Genomic DNA, 20,186 nt, shown 5'->3' on the forward strand with positions numbered 1-20,186 from the left:
CAAAGATTAACTGATCAACAAACTTATCTATTGCCCTGTGGAATGGTTCCAGTGTTCTACTCGACCTTGTTTTTTTGGAAAGATACCTTGTCACTGTCACGTGGAGCTGAGATTTTTCCCTCATTTCGGTTCTTATTTTCTAATTGGTCAGCTGCAGAGAAAATGCACTTTGTAATATTACAGAATTTTCTGTTACATTCATTATCGCCATATTGAACATCACAAATTCCCTTCTAACAATCTAAATCAATGCAAGATTCACACTTTTTTATTCTTTGACCAGCTGTGAACGGCTCGGCATAGTCAGGTAGTTAGGGTGCTTGACTCGCAAACTGTGGGTCCCGAGTTCACATGCCTGTTCTGCCAAACATGCTCACCTTTTCAGCCGTGGCGGCATTATAATACGACAGTCAATCCCACTATTCGTTGGTAAAATTGTAGCCCCAAAGTTAGCGATGGGTAGTGATGACTAGCAGCCTTCACTCTAATCTTTCACTGCTAAATTAGGGACGGTTAGCACAGATAACCCTTGTACAGCTTTGTGCAAAATTCATAACAAACAAAAAAATGGGAAAAAGAAAAGGATCAAATGTCATGTAGGTCTTCGATATACCTTTTTTTGTGGACATCGCTGAGATCATTAACAGCTTCACATAACACGATATTTTACTACGAATTTTCATTTTCTGCAAAAGACCAATATGAGTGCTTGATGTCCTGTATGGGGCAGTAAAGACCAAGCGACCCTTTGGCATCCATTCAAAACTGCTTCCAGTTTTGGCGCTTTCAGGAGAAATCTTTTCTGCTCTTTGTGCAGATCGGACTCGTTGGTAAATAAAAGTTCTATCTTAGTGTAATTTTCAAATCCTATGCTAACAGTGTAAGCTTCTGTGTAAATCAAATATAATCTGTTTCTTTATAAGTATCTTTTTTCCAACCACTTAGAAGATCGCGTACATTTTTTTAAATATTTTTTTATTAATTTGACTACCATGCCGTTTAAGCCCGGCATGGCCAGGTGGATAAGGCACTCAACTCGTAATCCAAGGGTCACGGATTTGAATCTCCGTCACACCAAACATACTCGCCCTTCAGTCGTGGGGGCGTTATAATGTGACGGTCAATTCTATTATTTGCTGGTAAAAGAGTAGCCCAAGAGTTGGCGGTGGGTGGTGATGACTAGCTGCCTTTCCTCTGGTCATACACTGCAAAATTAGGGACGGCTAGCGGATAGCCTTCGTGTAGCTTTGCGCGAAATTCAAAAACAGAAACAAACTTTAAAGGACTGATTTTGTTCTCTGGTTATCACTTTTCCTTAAAAAATTGAATATTTGGCATTTTTAATGCAAAAACTTAAAATTAAAAATTTTAGGAATAAAAATTGTTTTAAGACTTTGAGTCATAACGTAAACAAACATTTTCGGTGTGGTGATGGCTCAAATGAGTAGAACTGGGTAGTATCTGCCTTATGACATTCCCCTTGTTCTAATATATAATCCAACTAAGATTGGCTGAAACTGTTCTAAAGGCCACCTGGTAGTTGTGGAAAAACAAGCATTTTTGTAACTTTTGTAAATGTAGATATATATCATCATACATATATTTTGATGTCATTGTTATATTATACACTGTGTATTTTCAAACAGAATTAAGGAAATTGTAGAATTTCAAATTTACAACCACTTTATCTAACAAGTTTGTATTTTTTGTGTTTCTTATTTTACTATGACAGTAAAATATAGTCATTTTAAAATGTTAGTTATCATAATAATACAGAGAGGAGTTATTATTGCGTCCTCTTACGGTACAACACATAACTATTAATAGGTGACTTTTCAGTGACAGGAGGCATTTTAGTGGTTAAGGGATTGTAGGCTTCAGTATCGTAGGATTTCTTAATTTAATAATATATTACTGTACTTTGCAGTGAAGACCAAATATTTTACATTACTGTTCTTTGAAGTATTTTTAGACTTGAGAGCAATGGAAGTCACTCCTGGTGGAGAAAAGCAAATGGCATATCCTTCTTTATCAGGTAAAACCTCGATTACTATTTACATAATTTTTTATTACTTGTAAACTAACGAAACTGTGTTTGTTAGGCCTAAAAATAAAATTTGTCGTGTAATTTTAATTTTATAATAATATTAAATTAGTAACAGCTTTAATTTATTGTGTTTAAAACAAAAGTGTTCGCCACGAATACAATTTATACAAATTTTACGACCTGTAAACTAACGAAACCGTGTTCGTTTTGGAATAGAGTCAACAGAGATACAGCTATAAGCATTCTGCCAGCACTCTTCTAATTTCAGTATTCTTATCTGACTAAACATTATTTTGTTTTCTTTGATATTGTATATCTTGTATTGTGTTGTGTTACAGATTTTAATTATCTGTTTTCCATACATTATTGCATTATCAACATTTGCAGTTTCTCGTGATTCCCAACACTTGTTTCTGGGGGCACACTTAGTTTTATTGTTCAGACCTCATGATCAACATTGTGTACTTCCATGACAGACACCTTGATGTTTTGAATATTCATTTTTTACATGGGGCCTGGACCTTCTTCTGCATGAAAGTTGAAACATCTAATTTATTTCTAGTTATAAGATGTGTATATACTCACTGTTAGCTAAATATTGTACAGGCATCTGTTGCATACACACAAAATAAGATGATTTGTAATTCCAATGATTTTTTTCACATTTTCGTTTTTTTCAGCACCATTTAAAGAATCATTTATAAATGCTTATGTTTTAAATGCAATAGTAGTTATTGGTGACTTTTTTTCAGAGGAGTTTTATGATGCACCTAAAGAAATAAAGGGAGATGCCACAACTCCAGACAGTGGGATCCATGATTTTTCTAACATGGATCCTAATCAAAAAGTGCTGCTTGAACAGGAGTTAGCAAAGGTAAGTTTCATAGTTTTCTGTTTAGAAGAAAGAATGTACTGAGTTAATGAAAGTTTTTTGTTTTTTTTAAGGATAACTTAATGATATAATCATACTTTTGCTGTTACTATGTGTGTGTGTGTGTGGGGAATTCCCATGTTATATAGTATCACGTATGTGCCAATTTATTTATTTTTTTACAAATGTATTTATTAATTCATTATTAGATTGTTGTGAAGTAACAATTTCATCAGTTTTCAAATTGATTGACTGAAACAAGTAAGAAAAAACATTTAGACATTTGAGTGAATTCAATTTGTGTTTGAAACCTTAAAATAAATTTCGAAGGAAAATAAAAATTATATCTTAATGTGCATGGGATCAGTCCATTGGACTAACTCTGTATTGGAGAAGGAATGTTAACTGTAAATCTGTATTTAATGTTTATGTACCACAAATGTGGCATTTTTTTAGTAAAATATACAAGTATTTTATACCACAGATACATCTGTCAATAACATTAGTGTGACTTGATGTGTCAAAGTGAAGGGTCAGGTTGACATGAATAATAAACATAATTTTATCTGTTGTACAGTTTGTATTTGCATAACCTGAAGTATTTACTATTCTTTTGTTTAAGTATCCTTGTATGGTGTATCCATAATATACTCTCCTGTCACAAAGTGTTGCTAAATCAACAGTGTAGGGTAAATATAAGAGTTGATAACTGACATCAACATACAACAGTGTTCACTTCACTGTTTTTTGTTAACCTTTAAATGGTGGCCATCATCAGTTGATGCTGCCACCTGTATCATGGAGTTTTTAACTGCATTAAAACATTAGTTTTTTTATTTGTTGGAATGAAACAGTAACTAAATTTTTGAGACCATTTAGTTTTATGTTTGTATTTTTATTCATAGAATTACAAAGTTAAGATAACTTGTTTATTTGAGAAAAACTAATAAGAAATACAGGCATTGATAATTACCTTTTGTGTTGAATGAGTTGACTGTGTGTGAAAAAAAAATTATTCTAGCACTGACATACTAGTTTTGGTTGTTTCCATCATGCTAGTAGTATTAATTTTATTTTTTGCAGACAGAGGAAGAAATTACCACTCTGCGACATGTGTTGGCTGCCAAAATTAGGAAAGCTCAGGAGCTGAAACAGATGCTTGGAATATCTGTCTGGAAAGAGTTTAAGGATGATGTGGGACAGAGTATCAAAAATATCCAAGAGATGCCAGTGTAAGATACCAAATCTGTCTTTTCTAATTGTAGTACGCTTGGCCATGCATGTAGATTACAGTACAAGTTACAAAATTTTTCTTTATGAAAAATGTTTTTGATTTTCGTACCACAAATAATATATAAAGTGTTAGTATAACTAGTTTAGTTAGTTTAAGCTACTTAATTAACCCTTCACTGTGGGTCAAAGGCCACATCATAGTATTTGTTGACTTGCATTCAAAATTTGTTGAACTACTATTTTATTAATTCATCAATAAGTTTGGAATCAAATTTTAAAGTATAATTTAAAATTTATACATGAGTTAATTTCTTAATTTAAGAGTAAATATAAAACATCACATTTAAATATAAATATAGGTATGTTGAATGCAGCACTGTTTAAAATTAGATGTTTGTGATATCAAAATAGTAAGTCTATAATTTTATACAAATTAGAAACTCAAATTACTAATTTACAAGCTAGAATATAAAATAAATATCTTGTATCTTTTTATTTTGAGATATGGCTTATGTACTGAGTCAAACATGGTGGCACTTTTCAGTTTCAATTTTTTTGAAACAGTCTCTTGTATACTTTTATAACAGTGTATGACATGTGAATAACCAATCAACAGTTTAGAATGTCTGCAGTGTGGTTTTCTAAGTCATTTTAATCTCTGAAGAATATACCACATTCTTTCAATCCAGGATTTCAGTGATATAGGTTGTCTTTAGTTTGTGCAAAGTTTCATATTCTCTTATCTATGTACATCTTAGTTACTAAGCTTAATAAATTCTAGCAGAATTATATGGTATCAGTGTAATTATTTATTTGTTTGGTAATTCAAGTGTATATATAAAACTTAAAAACAGTTTTGTTTGATGCCCTCTGCATATGAAATGGTAAAAGGCTTAGTAACATATGTTCAACAACAATGGAGTACAAAGGTTGTAGCAACAAGAGATAATTGTTTGCTTTGCTTCTTGATTTATTGTTCTTTATTTTAAGAAAAAGAAGTTCAGTAATTTATTTGTGAATAGTATTAATCTATATACATACATATAATGTATAATAACTGAAATGTGACTGATGTTACAAAATACTAGTACATTAAACTGCAGCCAAGACAGAGAAAACTAAAGATTAGTTTTATATTACTGGATACGTAATAATCTATGTACATACATATAATGTATAATAACTGAAATGTGACTGATGTTACAAAATACTAGTACATTAAACTGCAGCCAAGACAGAGAAAACTAAAGATTAGTTTTATATTACTGGATACGTAATAATCTATATACATACATATAATGTATAATAACTGAAATGTGACTGATGTTACAAAATACTAGTACATTAAACTGCAGCCAAGACAGAGAAAACTAAAGATTAGTTTTATATTACTGATACGTAATAATCTATATACATACATATAATGTATAATAACTGAAATGTGACTGATGTTACAAAATACTAGTACATTAAACTGCAGCCAAGACAGAGAAAACTAAAGATTAGTTTTATATTACTGGATACGTAATAATCTATATACATACATATAATGTATAATAACTGAAATGTGACTGATGTTACAAAATACTAGTACATTAAACTGCAGCCAAGACAGAGAAAACTAAAGATTAGTTTTATATTACTGGATCACGTAATAATCTATATACATACATATAATGTATAATAACTGAAATGTGACTGATGTTACAAAATACTAGTACATTAAACTGCAGCCAAGACAGAGAAAACTAAAGATTAGTTTTATATTACTGGATAATGTAATAATCTATATACATACATATAATGTATAATAACTGAAATGTGACTGATGTTACAAAATACTAGTACATTAAACTGCAGCCAAGACAGAGAAAACTAAAGATTAGTTTTATATTACTGGATACGTAATAATCTATATACATACATATAATGTATAATAACTGAAATGTGACTGATGTTACAAAATACTAGTACATTAAACTGCAGCCAAGACAGAGAAAACTAAAGATTAGTTTTATATTACTGGATACGTAATAATCTATATACATACATATAATGTATAATAACTGAAATGTGACTGATGTTACAAAATACTAGTACATTAAACTGCAGCCAAGACAGAGAAAACTAAAGATTAGTTTTATATTACTGGATATGTAATAATCTATATACATACATATAATGTATAATAACTGAAATGTGACTGATGTTACAAAATACTAGTACATTAAACTGCAGCCAAGACAGAGAAAACTAAAGATTAGTTTTATATTACTGGATAATGTAATAATCTATATACATACATATAATGTATAATAACTGAAATGTGACTGATGTTACAAAATACTAGTACATTAAACTGCAGCCAAGACAGAGAAAACTAAAGATTAGTTTTATATTACTGGATACGTAATAATCTATATACATACATATAATGTATAATAACTGAAATGTGACTGATGTTACAAAATACTAGTACATTAAACTGCAGCCAAGACAGAGAAAACTAAAGATTAGTTTTATATTACTGGATAACGTAATAATCTATGTACATACATATAATGTATAATAACTGAAATGTGACTGATGTTACAAAATACTAGTACATTAAACTGCAGCCAAGACAGAGAAAACTAAAGATTAGTTTTATATTACTGGATACGTAATAATCTATATACATACATATAATGTATAATAACTGAAATGTGACTGATGTTACAAAATACTAGTACATTAAACTGCAGCCAAGACAGAGAAAACTAAAGATTAGTTTTATATTACTGGATACAGTAATAATCTATATACATACATATAATGTATAATAACTGAAATGTGACTGATGTTACAAAATACTAGTACATTAAACTGCAGCCAAGACAGAGAAAACTAAAGATTAGTTTTATATTACTGGATATAGTAATAATCTATATACATACATATAATGTATAATAACTGAAATGTGACTGATGTTACAAAATACTAGTACATTAAACTGCAGCCAAGACAGAGAAAACTAAAGATTAGTTTTATATTACTGGATAGTAATAATCTATATACATACATATAATGTATAATAACTGAAATGTGACTGATGTTACAAAATACTAGTACATTAAACTGCAGCCAAGACAGAGAAAACTAAAGATTAGTTTTATATTACTGGATACGTAATAATCTATATACATACATATAATGTATAATAACTGAAATGTGACTGATGTTACAAAATACTAGTACATTAAACTGCAGCCAAGACAGAGAAAACTAAAGATTAGTTTTATATTACTGGATACGTAATAATCTATATACATACATATAATGTATAATAACTGAAATGTGACTGATGTTACAAAATACTAGTACATTAAACTGCAGCCAAGACAGAGAAAACTAAAGATTAGTTTTATATTACTGGATACGTAATAATCTATGTACATACATATAATGTATAATAACTGAAATGTGACTGATGTTACAAAATACTAGTACATTAAACTGCAGCCAAGACAGAGAAAACTAAAGATTAGTTTTATATTACTGGATACGTAATAATCTATGTACATACATATAATGTATAATAACTGAAATGTGACTGATGTTACAAAATACTAGTACATTAAACTGCAGCCAAGACAGAGAAAACTAAAGATTAGTTTTATATTACTGGATACGTAATAATCTATATACATACATATAATGTATAATAACTGAAATGTGACTGATGTTACAAAATACTAGTACATTAAACTGCAGCCAAGACAGAGAAAACTAAAGATTAGTTTTATATTACTGGATACGTAATAATCTATATACATACATATAATGTATAATAACTGAAATGTGACTGATGTTACAAAATACTAGTACATTAAACTGCAGCCAAGACAGAGAAAACTAAAGATTAGTTTTATATTACTGGATACGTAATAATCTATGTACATACATATAATGTATAATAACTGAAATGTGACTGATGTTACAAAATACTAGTACATTAAACTGCAGCCAAGACAGAGAAAACTAAAGATTAGTTTTATATTACTGGATACGTAATAATCTATGTACATACATATAATGTATAATAACTGAAATGTGACTGATGTTACAAAATACTAGTACATTAAACTGCAGCCAAGACAGAGAAAACTAAAGATTAGTTTTATATTACTGGATAACGTAATAATCTATGTACATACATATAATGTATAATAACTGAAATGTGACTGATGTTACAAAATACTAGTACATTAAACTGCAGCCAAGACAGAGAAAACTAAAGATTAGTTTTATATTACTGGATACGTAATAATCTATATACATACATATAATGTATAATAACTGAAATGTGACTGATGTTACAAAATACTAGTACATTAAACTGCAGCCAAGACAGAGAAAACTAAAGATTAGTTTTATATTACTGGATAACGTAATAATCTATATACATACATATAATGTATAATAACTGAAATGTGACTGATGTTACAAAATACTAGTACATTAAACTGCAGCCAAGACAGAGAAAACTAAAGATTAGTTTTATATTACTGGATAACGTAATAATCTATATACATACATATAATGTATAATAACTGAAATGTGACTGATGTTACAAAATACTAGTACATTAAACTGCAGCCAAGACAGAGAAAACTAAAGATTAGTTTTATATTACTGGATACGTAATAATCTATGTACATACATATAATGTATAATAACTGAAATGTGACTGATGTTACAAAATACTAGTACATTAAACTGCAGCCAAGACAGAGAAAACTAAAGATTAGTTTTATATTACTGGATACGTAACATGTGCATTGTGTTGATACAAGTCATGTAATGTTAGCTATGTATGACTGGAAGGTCACTATAATGAAAAAAAGTTAAACGTGTGTGTGTGTAAATACATAGTGTTATGAGACTTAATCTACTTAGACAAAACACTTGTATTTTCATGTTATAATATTTAGTCATTCTAGCATGAAAAAAGCATAATTAATAATTATTTTCCCATTTTTTTTATGATGATTGTAAGATTGGTCAGGTGACAGGATATAAAATATTACTGAAAACAAAAGTTTGAAATGTATTTAGGAGTTTCTAGAGATTACACAAATAAAATGAGATTGTTGGTATGAAAAATAGTTTTTAAACATAACATGAAATCACTTCACACTCGCACTAAATGAAAGACTATTTTCACAAACAAATCTATAGTAAAAATATTTCATTAAAAAAAATCATATTTTTGATTTTAAAAAATACTTGTAATCTTTACTAAAAGTCTACCAAATTTTGTGAAGATGCACATGCTGTATCAAAAGTTATAGTGCAAGTGTGTAGACGAAGTCATATATTATACTTAGTCTGTAGTGAAAGGGTTATTCTGACTAACCAAAGTGCAATGTGTAGTTAACTCAGCTACTAAATGTATGTTACTTGTGATTATTACCAGTATGAAATATGTTTAGTTTAATGATTAGGAAGAATATGTTACTGAAAAGTTTTTAAGGTATATATTTTTATTTCAAGAAAAATTTCAAGTTGTAAACTCAATTTCTGTTACATTTTGTAAGTTAATCTTCACGAACTATTGCTTGTGACCAAAATCAACTAAAAGACTTTTTTAAAGTGACTGTGAGATATGCATAATTAAATTATTTATCAGTTTTCATATTTCTAAACTATTTATATAAAGCAGGCATTCAAACTTTTTATATCTTGCTTTTTCTATAATTGTAAAGGATTTAATTTACTGCATGTGCCACTTTATGGATAGGTTGATTTGAAGTCATCTGACCAAACATAAGGGAGAAAAGCTATATAAATGTATTATTGTTATTGATCATTTTCCTCTTGAGGAGGAGGGTGACAGTGTATTTTGAATTACTATTTAAGTTACTATATGACTTACTTTAAAGCAATTTAAATATAATTTAGCTAAATTTTAGAAGATAATGCTTCATCATCATAGCTGTGTCATATTTAAATATAACATATTTGGGTGCAAAATGGGTAAGAACCCAAATATTTTATTCGTAGATACACTTTGACAAATTGATCAAGAAGAGTACAGTCGGACATTAAAAATGCCTTAACTTTCGTCTCATTCCACAAAAATGATCATTTTCATACAGGTATAAAGGGATCAGTTCCAAGCTGAGTGAATGGAACACCGCGATCACCAGAGCTCCCATGTGAGTGACCTGATCACTTCAAGTACAAACAGCTAAGGCTCTGAGTCTGTCCTTCTAATATTGTCTCTCCCCCCCTAACCAACTAACAAAATAGGTTATCCTTTTACTTGGTGTTTCTCTTTCACAACATGTCTATCTTGTTCTGTATGAATGTTTGTGGTTTATTAAGAATATTTTCTAGCTTTTTTTTCTTTAATATGTTTCTTTCAAATGGGTAAGAGTTTTCTCTTGACAAAATTTCTATAGAACCAGAATTGAAAGCATGGTAAAAAAATTTATAATTTGTAGTCTATGCAGGGTTTTGTGCAGTACCTTTTATATGTTATGTTTTATAGTTGGGTAAGCTTACTTTGAGCTCTTTATGGTTTCTTAGTGTAAAGACTGTTTTCAAATGTAATCGTTATGATCTCAGCTGTAATTTTATCATGTGACAGAAGTTTGACCTACTGATATTTTCACACTACTAACAAGATCAGTTCAAGGTTTTCTATGCTTTATGTATTTCTACCTCCTATTTTTAAGACAGCATTTCAATATTTGTAAGGAAACATAAGGAAGCCATAATAATATCATATTTCTGCTATTGTTTACATTATTTACTGTTTTTCAAATGTTGTGTTGAACATTTTTATAAGTAATTGGTGGTATTAGTTTTTAGGAACAGTATCGAGCATAAAACTGTTGTGATACGCCACTTGTTGTATTGGTCATATTGAAGGAATTGTAGGATCGTACTTTGTAAACCTTGTTTGTGATGGTCCCCTTATTATATTGGGTGTATTGAAGTTGTTCTAGGATATTATGGATACGTAAGTAATATGAAATAAATTCTCCAGTTCTCAAACATTTTACCATAGGTACTTTTGAATTTAACCACCTTTTGCCTCAATAGTATCATTGATTCTGAGTGACTAATATTTCACAAGACACAAGGTATGTTATTTGATCATGGATGATTTATCAAGGAGTACAGACTACAGTTTTATCCCAAATTGTGGTGGCATCCACAGTGTTCAAATTTGTTATTGAAATCTATAGTCACCATGATATTAGACAGTTTTGCTGACCAAAAAAATTGAGGCCATTTTCTTTTCTTCCAACAAGTTTTGGACAACACAAGAGCATTGTGTTTACATTAATGCTTCACAGGTTGTCTTGTTCAATTATAAATAATTCATTTTTGATCTAGTTGAAGGATATAGCTTACTGTTTTTCTTTTACAGATTTGCAAACCCCTTCTCTTGAAGGAAACACAGTTAACACTAAATTTAACCAAACTTTAAATCATGATTTGTTCTTTAAATTAAAAATTTATTGCTCATGAGTTATTTGCCTCTTTCTTTGGATATATTTGTTTTATAACAGGAATAAAGGATTGAACTGTTGCATCAGTGTGTACATAAATAAGTCAACCATTTCACATGAGATTGGCAATGTAAGGAAAAGATTAATAAAGATAATTTAAATTTTTTATTTATATAAAAAATTAAGGAAAAGAATTCAAGACACTGGTTGATTTTTTTTCTTTTCATATACTACTCATTCTGACATGAACAGGAAGTTAGTGCTTGACTCATAATCTTAGGGTCACAGGTTTGAATCCCCGTCCCACCAAACATGCTCATCCTTTCAGTCATGGGGGGTGTTTTTATGTTACAGTCAATCCCATTATTCACTGGTAAAATATTAGCCCAAGAGTTGGCAGTGGGTGGTGATGACTAGTTGCCTTCCCTCTAATCTTGCACTGCTAAATTCGGGATAGCTTGCACAGATAGCCCTTGAGTAGCTTTGAGTGAAATTCAAAACAAACCAAACCAACTTGTGTATAATTATATAAAGTTTGTCAAAATAACAAACCTTTACAGCATTGAACTCATTACTAACAATCCTCAGTCCTTTCTGCATGTAACTTGAACATCCTGGGCTCTTGCATTTTAATTTCTTGCATATCCTTGTGTATTTTTCAAGCTTATCTCATGACCAAATTCCAACTAAATTACTTTAAAATGTTACAAGCTTACAATTTGACAAGAAACAAATTAACTATATTCTGTTAATATAAGGTTTTATTATTGTCACTCTGAGAGAGATGTTGGGTAATAACCACCAACACCTGGTTTACTATCTCCTCAGATTGTAAGCCTATTTCATTTTAATCAAATGTCTTATTTTTTATTTATGCATGTATTTTTGTCCTTGAAATAAATATTTCTTGGTGTTATATATTTAGATCAAGAACTCATCAGTTGTGTTTTTTAATTAAATTTACTTTTTGTATTTTGAAGTTTGATTAGACTATAAGATATTTTAAAGCTTTGTTTATGTCTTGCAAAAACAAAGTGAATTAGAATGAGTGACAAAGACTACCTTCAGAAGTATCTCTCCTCAATGGAATGGCAAAACTTGCCTTTTTCAAGTACAACTTATTTGTATTACTTATTTTTGAAGCTACTTGTACCTTTATTATATTTCTCACTGAATTTAGTCCTAAATATAGTTTTTTCTGTGCTTACAAATGGGAGAATTATGACATTAAATTTAGTCCAAAGCTATCATCGTATGGATGTACTTGGGTGAAGTATATGGGATTGTAGGTTCACTATCAGTTATTATTCAACGTGATTGATCATCATAGCTTTTACTTATACAAGTTCATAAACAAACTAGTTTACATCAAGTTAATGTTCAAAGGAAATAATGAGATATTTAGGTTCTTCTAACATGAAAATTTTAAGTCTGTAACACAAGACCCATTCTAATAATTGCTGTATTTTGTCACACTGATCATTTACATGTCTCTTAAATAATTCGGTTTTTTATAATGAGAAAGCTTTGGACACTGTTGTTCCAACCTGGCCTCGTACGTGTTGAGAACAAATTAATTTTAAACAGAAAAACAAAAACAAAGAGTAAATGAGCAGAAATTCTGTGCATACAATGTGTTACTGTTTTTCTCAAGTGAATAATATGGAACACAGATTTAAAACTAAAGTTAAATAGTACCTTAAACTGTAAATTATGTGAATGTGCTTTAGGCTGTTTTTAAAATAATGTTGGTCTTAGCTGTTACTTACGATTTTAGGACAAAATCTCATTTTATTCATTGTTTACTGCTCTATTTTCCTTGCTGCATGTAAAATTAGTATAATGTAATTTACCTGTGCAAATATTTACATGAAACATCTGTGGAAAGTCATCACACAATCTGACATATTAACAATTAGCATAACATCAAACTGACCAGTTTTGCTTTTAAGGCATGTGGTTGTCCATGTTTAATATTAAGTATTAAAGATTGATGACCTGTAATCCCCAATCAGAATTTAAATGGAGCATTTAGCTTGTAAATAAACTATTTATATTACTATACTATGTTAATGGATATGCTATGTATGCGTTAACAGTATTGTTAGTCCAAACAAAATCATCCGATCAAATAGAACTTTTTGCCATACTGATGCTTGTATACAATACCTCATGTTCATGTCTTTCAGTTATCAGAGGACCACTAATACATTAAAAACAGCTGGAGAAAAGAGCACTGTTGCATTAGGCAACTTTGGAGCAAACATGACTAGGAAACTTGGAGAGCTTAAGTAAGTGGATTATAGTACCAAGTTAGTTGTGTGTAACACAGTATATAAATAAGAAATAAATGTAAAAGATCATATCAATTATTTTATTTATTCAATTGTTTCAATAAAGCATGGCATGGTTAAGGCACTTGACTCATAATCTGAGGGTTGCAGGTTCGAATCCCCATCACACCAAATGTAAATGCCCTTTCAGCTGTTGGGGAGTTATTTATGGTCATTCCCACTATTCATTAGTAAAAGAATAGCCCAAGAGTTGGTAGTGGGTGGTGATGACTAGCTGCCTTCCCTCAAGTCTTCCATTTCTAAATTAGGGATGGCTAGCAAAGCAATGAAACCCCTCCTGCATGAAGTGTACCTTTTCTCGTTTCTTTTTGTTAAATATTCTATTGAAGTAAGTGTCTGTGGACTGTTGTTATTTGACAATCTCAGGCAAATGGAAAGAAACATTTTACTCTATTGAAGAATAAAATCAACTACAAAAGAAAGACTTTGTTCCAATAAACTACTTGACTTTATAACTTTGTTTTTAACTGCTAGCCTAGCTACTACCACCTAATCTTGTGCTTCAACGTGATATTGCTGTGGTGCATTCAAATGAACATGCAACAACTCTCTGTCGGTGTGGGTGTGATGATCTTCTAATGAAGGTGACTCCCTCTATACTGATTGTTTAATAATCACTTCTTAAGTTGACACTTGTGTAAAGACATGCCTTTTTTTCCCTTTCTTTTTTTAGATTTTAATTTTCAATTTTTTACCATAACTGTGACACTGTTCCATTACTTCCTGGGCAGAGATAAGAGAGATGCAGTATGATCTTCTGGAGGTATGCCTCTATAGTTTTGTATGATATAGAATGCTGCATACTCTGTCCTATTCAGGAGCTTTGTGAAGGGGTCTTGTTTGGTCAAATTTTGCTTTTGTCCCTCCATCACTTCAACATGGGATTCTAGCTGTAGTGAGAGGAGGTTACATATTTCTTATGGGTACTCCCAGTTTACACCCTTCCTCCCCACTTCCAATGCATCTTTGTTAACAATCTTGGAGTAATGATTGAATAATTAGTATAAATGGAGTCAACTATGTTAGGAGGATGTGTTGTACTACTATCAGTGTAAGCTTGTCACTTGCATACAATAATACAGTAATATCACAAGTTTAGGTTAGTGATGTGTGAGAGAAAAGGGACAGTGATGAGTCATGAAGACTATGTGAGGAGAGGTGAATATCTATTGGAACATGTTACATCAAAATAAAATACAAATTATAAATGTATACATTTTTCCTTTTGGTGAGGGCATAATCACTTTAACATTATCTGCGTGTGTGTGTGTGACAAAATATTGTTAATATGCTCTGTTGATAATGTATATTCAATTCCGTTTAAGTTGTAAACATAATAAACTGTATTTAGTGTCTGTAATAAGCTAAAATGTGCATTGTTATTTTGTCATGGAAATTTTATATTTTTATCTTGGTTTATTTCTACTGATAGTGTTACTATTTTGAATTTATAAAATAAATTATGTGGTTGTTTTGGTTAATTGGTTAACACAAAACAAAGTTTGGTGTTCAATTATTTTTAATATGAAGTTTGTTCCAAATAGAATTTTAATTGTTTCATAATTTACACTGTTTCTTTCAGTTATATTTCTTTGTTTATAAATATTTTAGGAATTCCCAGACTTTTAGATCATTTGAAGAAAAAGTTGGTAGTGCATATGACAATGTTAAGGTAAAGTTGTTTCACTTTTGATATTTTTACATTATTAAAGTGGGTATAAATATTTAGGCCAATAAAAAAACATTATTTATATGGTTAACTTTTATATTTGTTCCTAAGGTACCAAAGAAGTATTTTCAGGCACAGATTTTTGCTAATTTGTGATCAAAGTGAGTATTAATATTAATGATGGAAAATTTGTGAGTACTTGTAGACTGATATTATGGATTTATTAAGTATTATTGCACTTGTTGAACTGCCTGTAGGAATTAACCAAAACTTGGAGAAAAAAAACAAAAAAAAACCTGTAATCTTAATGAAAAACTATAAATGTCATTAAAAATAAATAAAACCAGTTAGTATAAACTGTATTTAAAGAGAGGTAACTATTTTTTTGGCTGACACTAAGAAATTGATATAATTCATGAATAGTTCAGTCTTGTTGTTAGAGGGCCTGGGACAAGTGGTATTTCAGGGACCTTGGATGGTGTGGCAGTATTTTAAACATTGCATGTTACTTGTTAGTCAAGTTACTTAGCAGGAATTGGTTGACTTTGTATATTATCTGATTTTGCCTACAATTTTGTGAGGGAGGGGTGGCTTTAATAATCACTAGTATTATCATGATTAGAATTATTACAGCATTTTTTATTTAATAAAATATATGGAAATTGAGCTTATAGAAAGAAATCTGTATTTACATGACAAACAATTGTTTACTGTTAAAAGTAGAATAATAAATTAATAGTTAAACAAATAATTTATTCTGACTGGTGTAGCCCAGCAGCAGAGTTTCAAGTGTGATCAAACTTAAGTTTTTCTGTAATTGTTTTATTGTAGAAATCAATGAGAAGAGTTAACATTCACTTAACTCTCTATAGTAAACAAAATAAATAAAGCTTCTCTGTCATTTAAATAAATTATATGCTCAGCACTTTTGTTATATTAATTAGTTTTTATTGTGTAACAACAGTGACTAGTTATAAACTCAATTTTCATCACATTGTACTATATTCTATTGTCTGGTAGAACCAATACAAAGACATTTACTATAATTAAACCACTCCACATTTACAGATACTTTACCTCTTTGGCATATACCATGCACTTTCTACCATATTATTTTAATAGTGTTATTCTAAGTTTATTAGTCATTTGGGGAAATTCAATGCTATTTTGTCAAATCTCTCATGGACCAATCTTTTCACTCCAAGTAAAATTAGTTTTGTCTGAATGCACTGCAGCTCCATCTGACTATGTGGAATTGTTTACAGTGGTTATGACTTATGACCAGAATATAATGCCTACCATCAGATTTTATTAGAAAGGTTAAGGTGGTGGTTCTATATTTCAAGTTGTGTGCTTTTTTAAACAGTAGACACTTGTTTGAAGTTTTCTGACTGTTCTTCTGATGTAATTTCAGTTCACTATGCGATGCTTAATCATTGTTGTTCTGTGAAATGTGAAGTATTATGAATTGAAATTTACTACAAACATATACCGTAATAAGACAAAAATTAACATTTTCCTTCTCTTTTCAACAGACTAAGCTGTCTGGTTCACACAGTAGCAGTACACACAGCTTCATAGAAACTGCTAGATCAAGTGGTACTACCCCAGCTACCTCTCCAGTCATCCCTGAGGAAAAACCATTGTTGTAAACTTGCCAAAAGGCTCAGCCCAAGAGGCCAAACTACAAAATGTAGCTATCAATGTGACTTGTAAAAGTGGAGCAGTATTTTCTTTTTGTATATAAATAGCACATATTGTGACCAACTGGTTTCTGAGGTGTACACTATTTTGGAGTGGAATAGTTTTTCTTTTATTCTAAATTAATACACTTTCAAAATATTTAACATTTTATTTAAATCATATAAATAAATGTTAAGCTTTTAAAGCATATTGATACCACTAGCAATGATTTTCATAACTATTTTTACCATGGTTTTTCTCTTTATATAAGATCTATATTTTAGTTGCTAATCAGATTACATTTAAACTATTGCAAAAAGAACGTTGAATTTAACTATTCACTGGTGTACATCATTACCATCATATTAATGATTGTAAGAATATCCAGACACATCCAATTAGCCCATAATATCAAACTTAGTATACTACAATTTGTTTATTTTATATTCATAAATAAAACTTTTTTGCTGTTCTCACAAGGCTGAAAAAAGTTGTGATATTTCTTGTTGCACAGTATTTATATGCCAATTTAAGTTATTTTTCACTTGGTCACTAAAATGAGCATTTTTATCACATATCTTGGCATTTTTGTTCTTTATTCTGAATTCTAAAGAGTTAATATTTATTCTAGATTACTCTTAACATCTGTTTTATAACTGTTAATTTTCACATGCATTCTGGATTTCAAATGCTGGTTTTGAAATTTCCTAAGATTCATGTTAGCAGCCACAACATAGATATAATTAACTATTTTCCATTTTTTCTTATACAACAAAGTATTACTAACTTTTAAAAAATAAAATGAGCCTATGTATTAATCTTCATCTTTAGAACTTCTTGAAATCAAGTCCAGTGGATAATTTTTATTTTTTTTAACCACCATTTATTATTATAAAGTGCTTGTAGTAATAAACGTGGAATATCAAGTAACAGAATATTTAGGAAAATAATTTTTAACATTCAAGGAATTAATATATTATCAGATAGACTTTGTCTAAGATAATTTTCTACATATTTGATTTAAACCTTGATACTTTTAATTCTGAAAGTGGAACTTCTAACATCATTTAGTGGTCCATCTGAGTTCATTTGGACTACAGTCTGTTTTTTAATGTTTTATAAAATTGAGTTTCAGAAATTATTTTCTACTGGTAACATAATTTCAAAATTGTAATTTAATATTTTTGTACTGAAAGTTAACTTAAAAATTTCAGTTGTAATTGCTAGACAATCTAAAATGTATTTAATTTTGGTTTAAAGTGTCATTGACCAGTTCTCACATTGTTCAGAAGTTTCTACAATTGTCAGATAATCTACATGAATTTGAACACATACTTCTTTACTTCTTGCCTGTATTTATACTGATATGTACTACAGTTAGATATATGTATTGCTTATCTGTATTAAAAAAATGTGTGGATGATAGTTTGAAAACAAATTGTTATTGATAACATCAAAATAAATGTTAAATATTAAAACACCTTTTGTAACAGTTAAGACTAATAGTTAGCTGACATTTAAAACTAAATTCTTTTTTATACATAAAATTAATACAAATTTGAATTGGATATTTAATGTATTGTGAAAAATTTGCTTTGCAATTATGCATTTTTTGTTGTATTTGTGTTTAAAATGCATTTTATTTTTAATATGAAACTTTAATATGCTTAGAACGTTGCATACATTCGTTATAATCCTCTGCTACTGGGGTTTTGTTTGCAAGTTAAATGTATGCAGTGAATTAAAATAAGATTTTGTTATAATGTTGTAGAGGATGGTATTGAGAAATAAAAGTATATAAATGTTTTTTAGAGTTGGATTTAAGACTACGTTTAAAGATGAGTTATTGTATGAAAATATAACTTTACTCCTCGTAACAACAGTTGTTTCTTACTTTACTTCAGTGTTGTTGTTTTTTAACCTATTTTCTACCTGTCCTCTAGTGGATAATTATCTAATTTATTGTCAGATAAAACATTATATATATATTTTTTGTAATTTGTTGGAAAAGAGAAATGTATAAGAAAATATTGAGTGTTATTTTGCAAGTTAACAGATTTTATATTATAACATCTGTACCGTAAGTTAATTTTGTAAATTATTAAGAATGATTATATTTTTAACAGCAAATAATTATAGTGCTAAATGAAAAAAAGTTCACCTGTAATTTTTCTTTTCATATTTTTGCTTAAAATAAAAATGTAGATACTAATTTATTTATTTATTTTTTTTTATTTTTTTTTTTTGCGCTTTACTGTATGTAAAACTATTTTAGGCGTTGGTCAGCAAACTTAACTTACTATGCAGTTTTATAATACCGAGTAGACAGAATTTTGTGTTTCATAAATATGCATTTAGTTTCTTTGGTAGTGCACCTTTTTTTTAACTATTTATATAATAGTTTATATATTGGACAAAACATGTTTTGTCATATACCATCTAACCTGGCGAGCTTTAGATTGAGCAAAAGAAATTAAAAAACCTGTGTCGGCAGTGATTATGGCGAACATGGTATGATTGGAATGCTATTACTGTTTACTTTTTTTCCGAAAATCACTTGTAAGCCCGAGAATAATGTTTTATGACAGATATAATTAATTATAACCATGTTTAATAGCTTGGAAAAGTCGTTCACACCATAAAAACAAGCAAAAAAAACACATTACCTTTGAACAGTACCACTTAATAATGGCTTTTAATCAAATCAACCTACTTAGAATAAAACTAAAAATCAATCTTGTAATTGGTATAATTAATTAAATACACTTTTCTCGCAATGATGATTAGAATTGTTTCTTAGTTGAGTATTCTTGTTATTAACGGT

At 29.6% G+C, this 20,186-nt stretch overlaps 1 protein-coding gene across 2 annotated transcripts; it reads left to right on the top strand.

The window, feature by feature from the left end:
- Positions 1-1,803: 1,803 nt before the first annotated feature.
- Positions 1,804-19,574, top strand: LOC143233713 (tumor protein D54-like). Of its 2 annotated transcripts, XM_076470260.1 has the most exons (7): positions 1,814-2,035; positions 2,800-2,921; positions 4,002-4,150; positions 10,292-10,351; positions 13,846-13,947; positions 15,622-15,682; positions 17,215-19,574. In XM_076470260.1, exons 1-7 carry the CDS (start codon positions 1,984-1,986, stop codon positions 17,329-17,331), a joined length of 663 nt encoding a protein of 220 aa, XP_076326375.1. In that variant the 5' UTR covers positions 1,814-1,983; the 3' UTR covers positions 17,332-19,574. The 2 variants fall into 2 exon arrangements, with proteins under 2 accessions (XP_076326376.1, XP_076326375.1); XM_076470261.1 differs by lacking the exon at positions 10,292-10,351 and having other exon boundaries at positions 1,804-2,035.
- Positions 19,575-20,186: the final 612 nt, after the last annotated feature.

The sequence above is a fragment of the Tachypleus tridentatus genome, chromosome 12, assembly GCF_004210375.1.
Source record: "Tachypleus tridentatus isolate NWPU-2018 chromosome 12, ASM421037v1, whole genome shotgun sequence".
NCBI classification, from domain to species: domain Eukaryota; kingdom Metazoa; phylum Arthropoda; class Merostomata; order Xiphosura; family Limulidae; genus Tachypleus; species Tachypleus tridentatus.

Bases quoted from the DNA above. Each gene is read 5' to 3' on its own strand.
- LOC143233713 (XM_076470260.1), top strand. From the start codon at position 1,984: ATGGAAGTCACTCCTGGTGGAGAAAAGCAAATGGCATATCCTTCTTTA. The intron at 10,352-13,845 runs GTGAGTGACCTG...CATGTCTTTCAG, and splicing joins GCGATCACCAGAGCTCCCAT to TTATCAGAGGACCACTAATA. The intron at 13,948-15,621 runs GTAAGTGGATTA...TAAATATTTTAG, and splicing joins AGGAAACTTGGAGAGCTTAA to GAATTCCCAGACTTTTAGAT.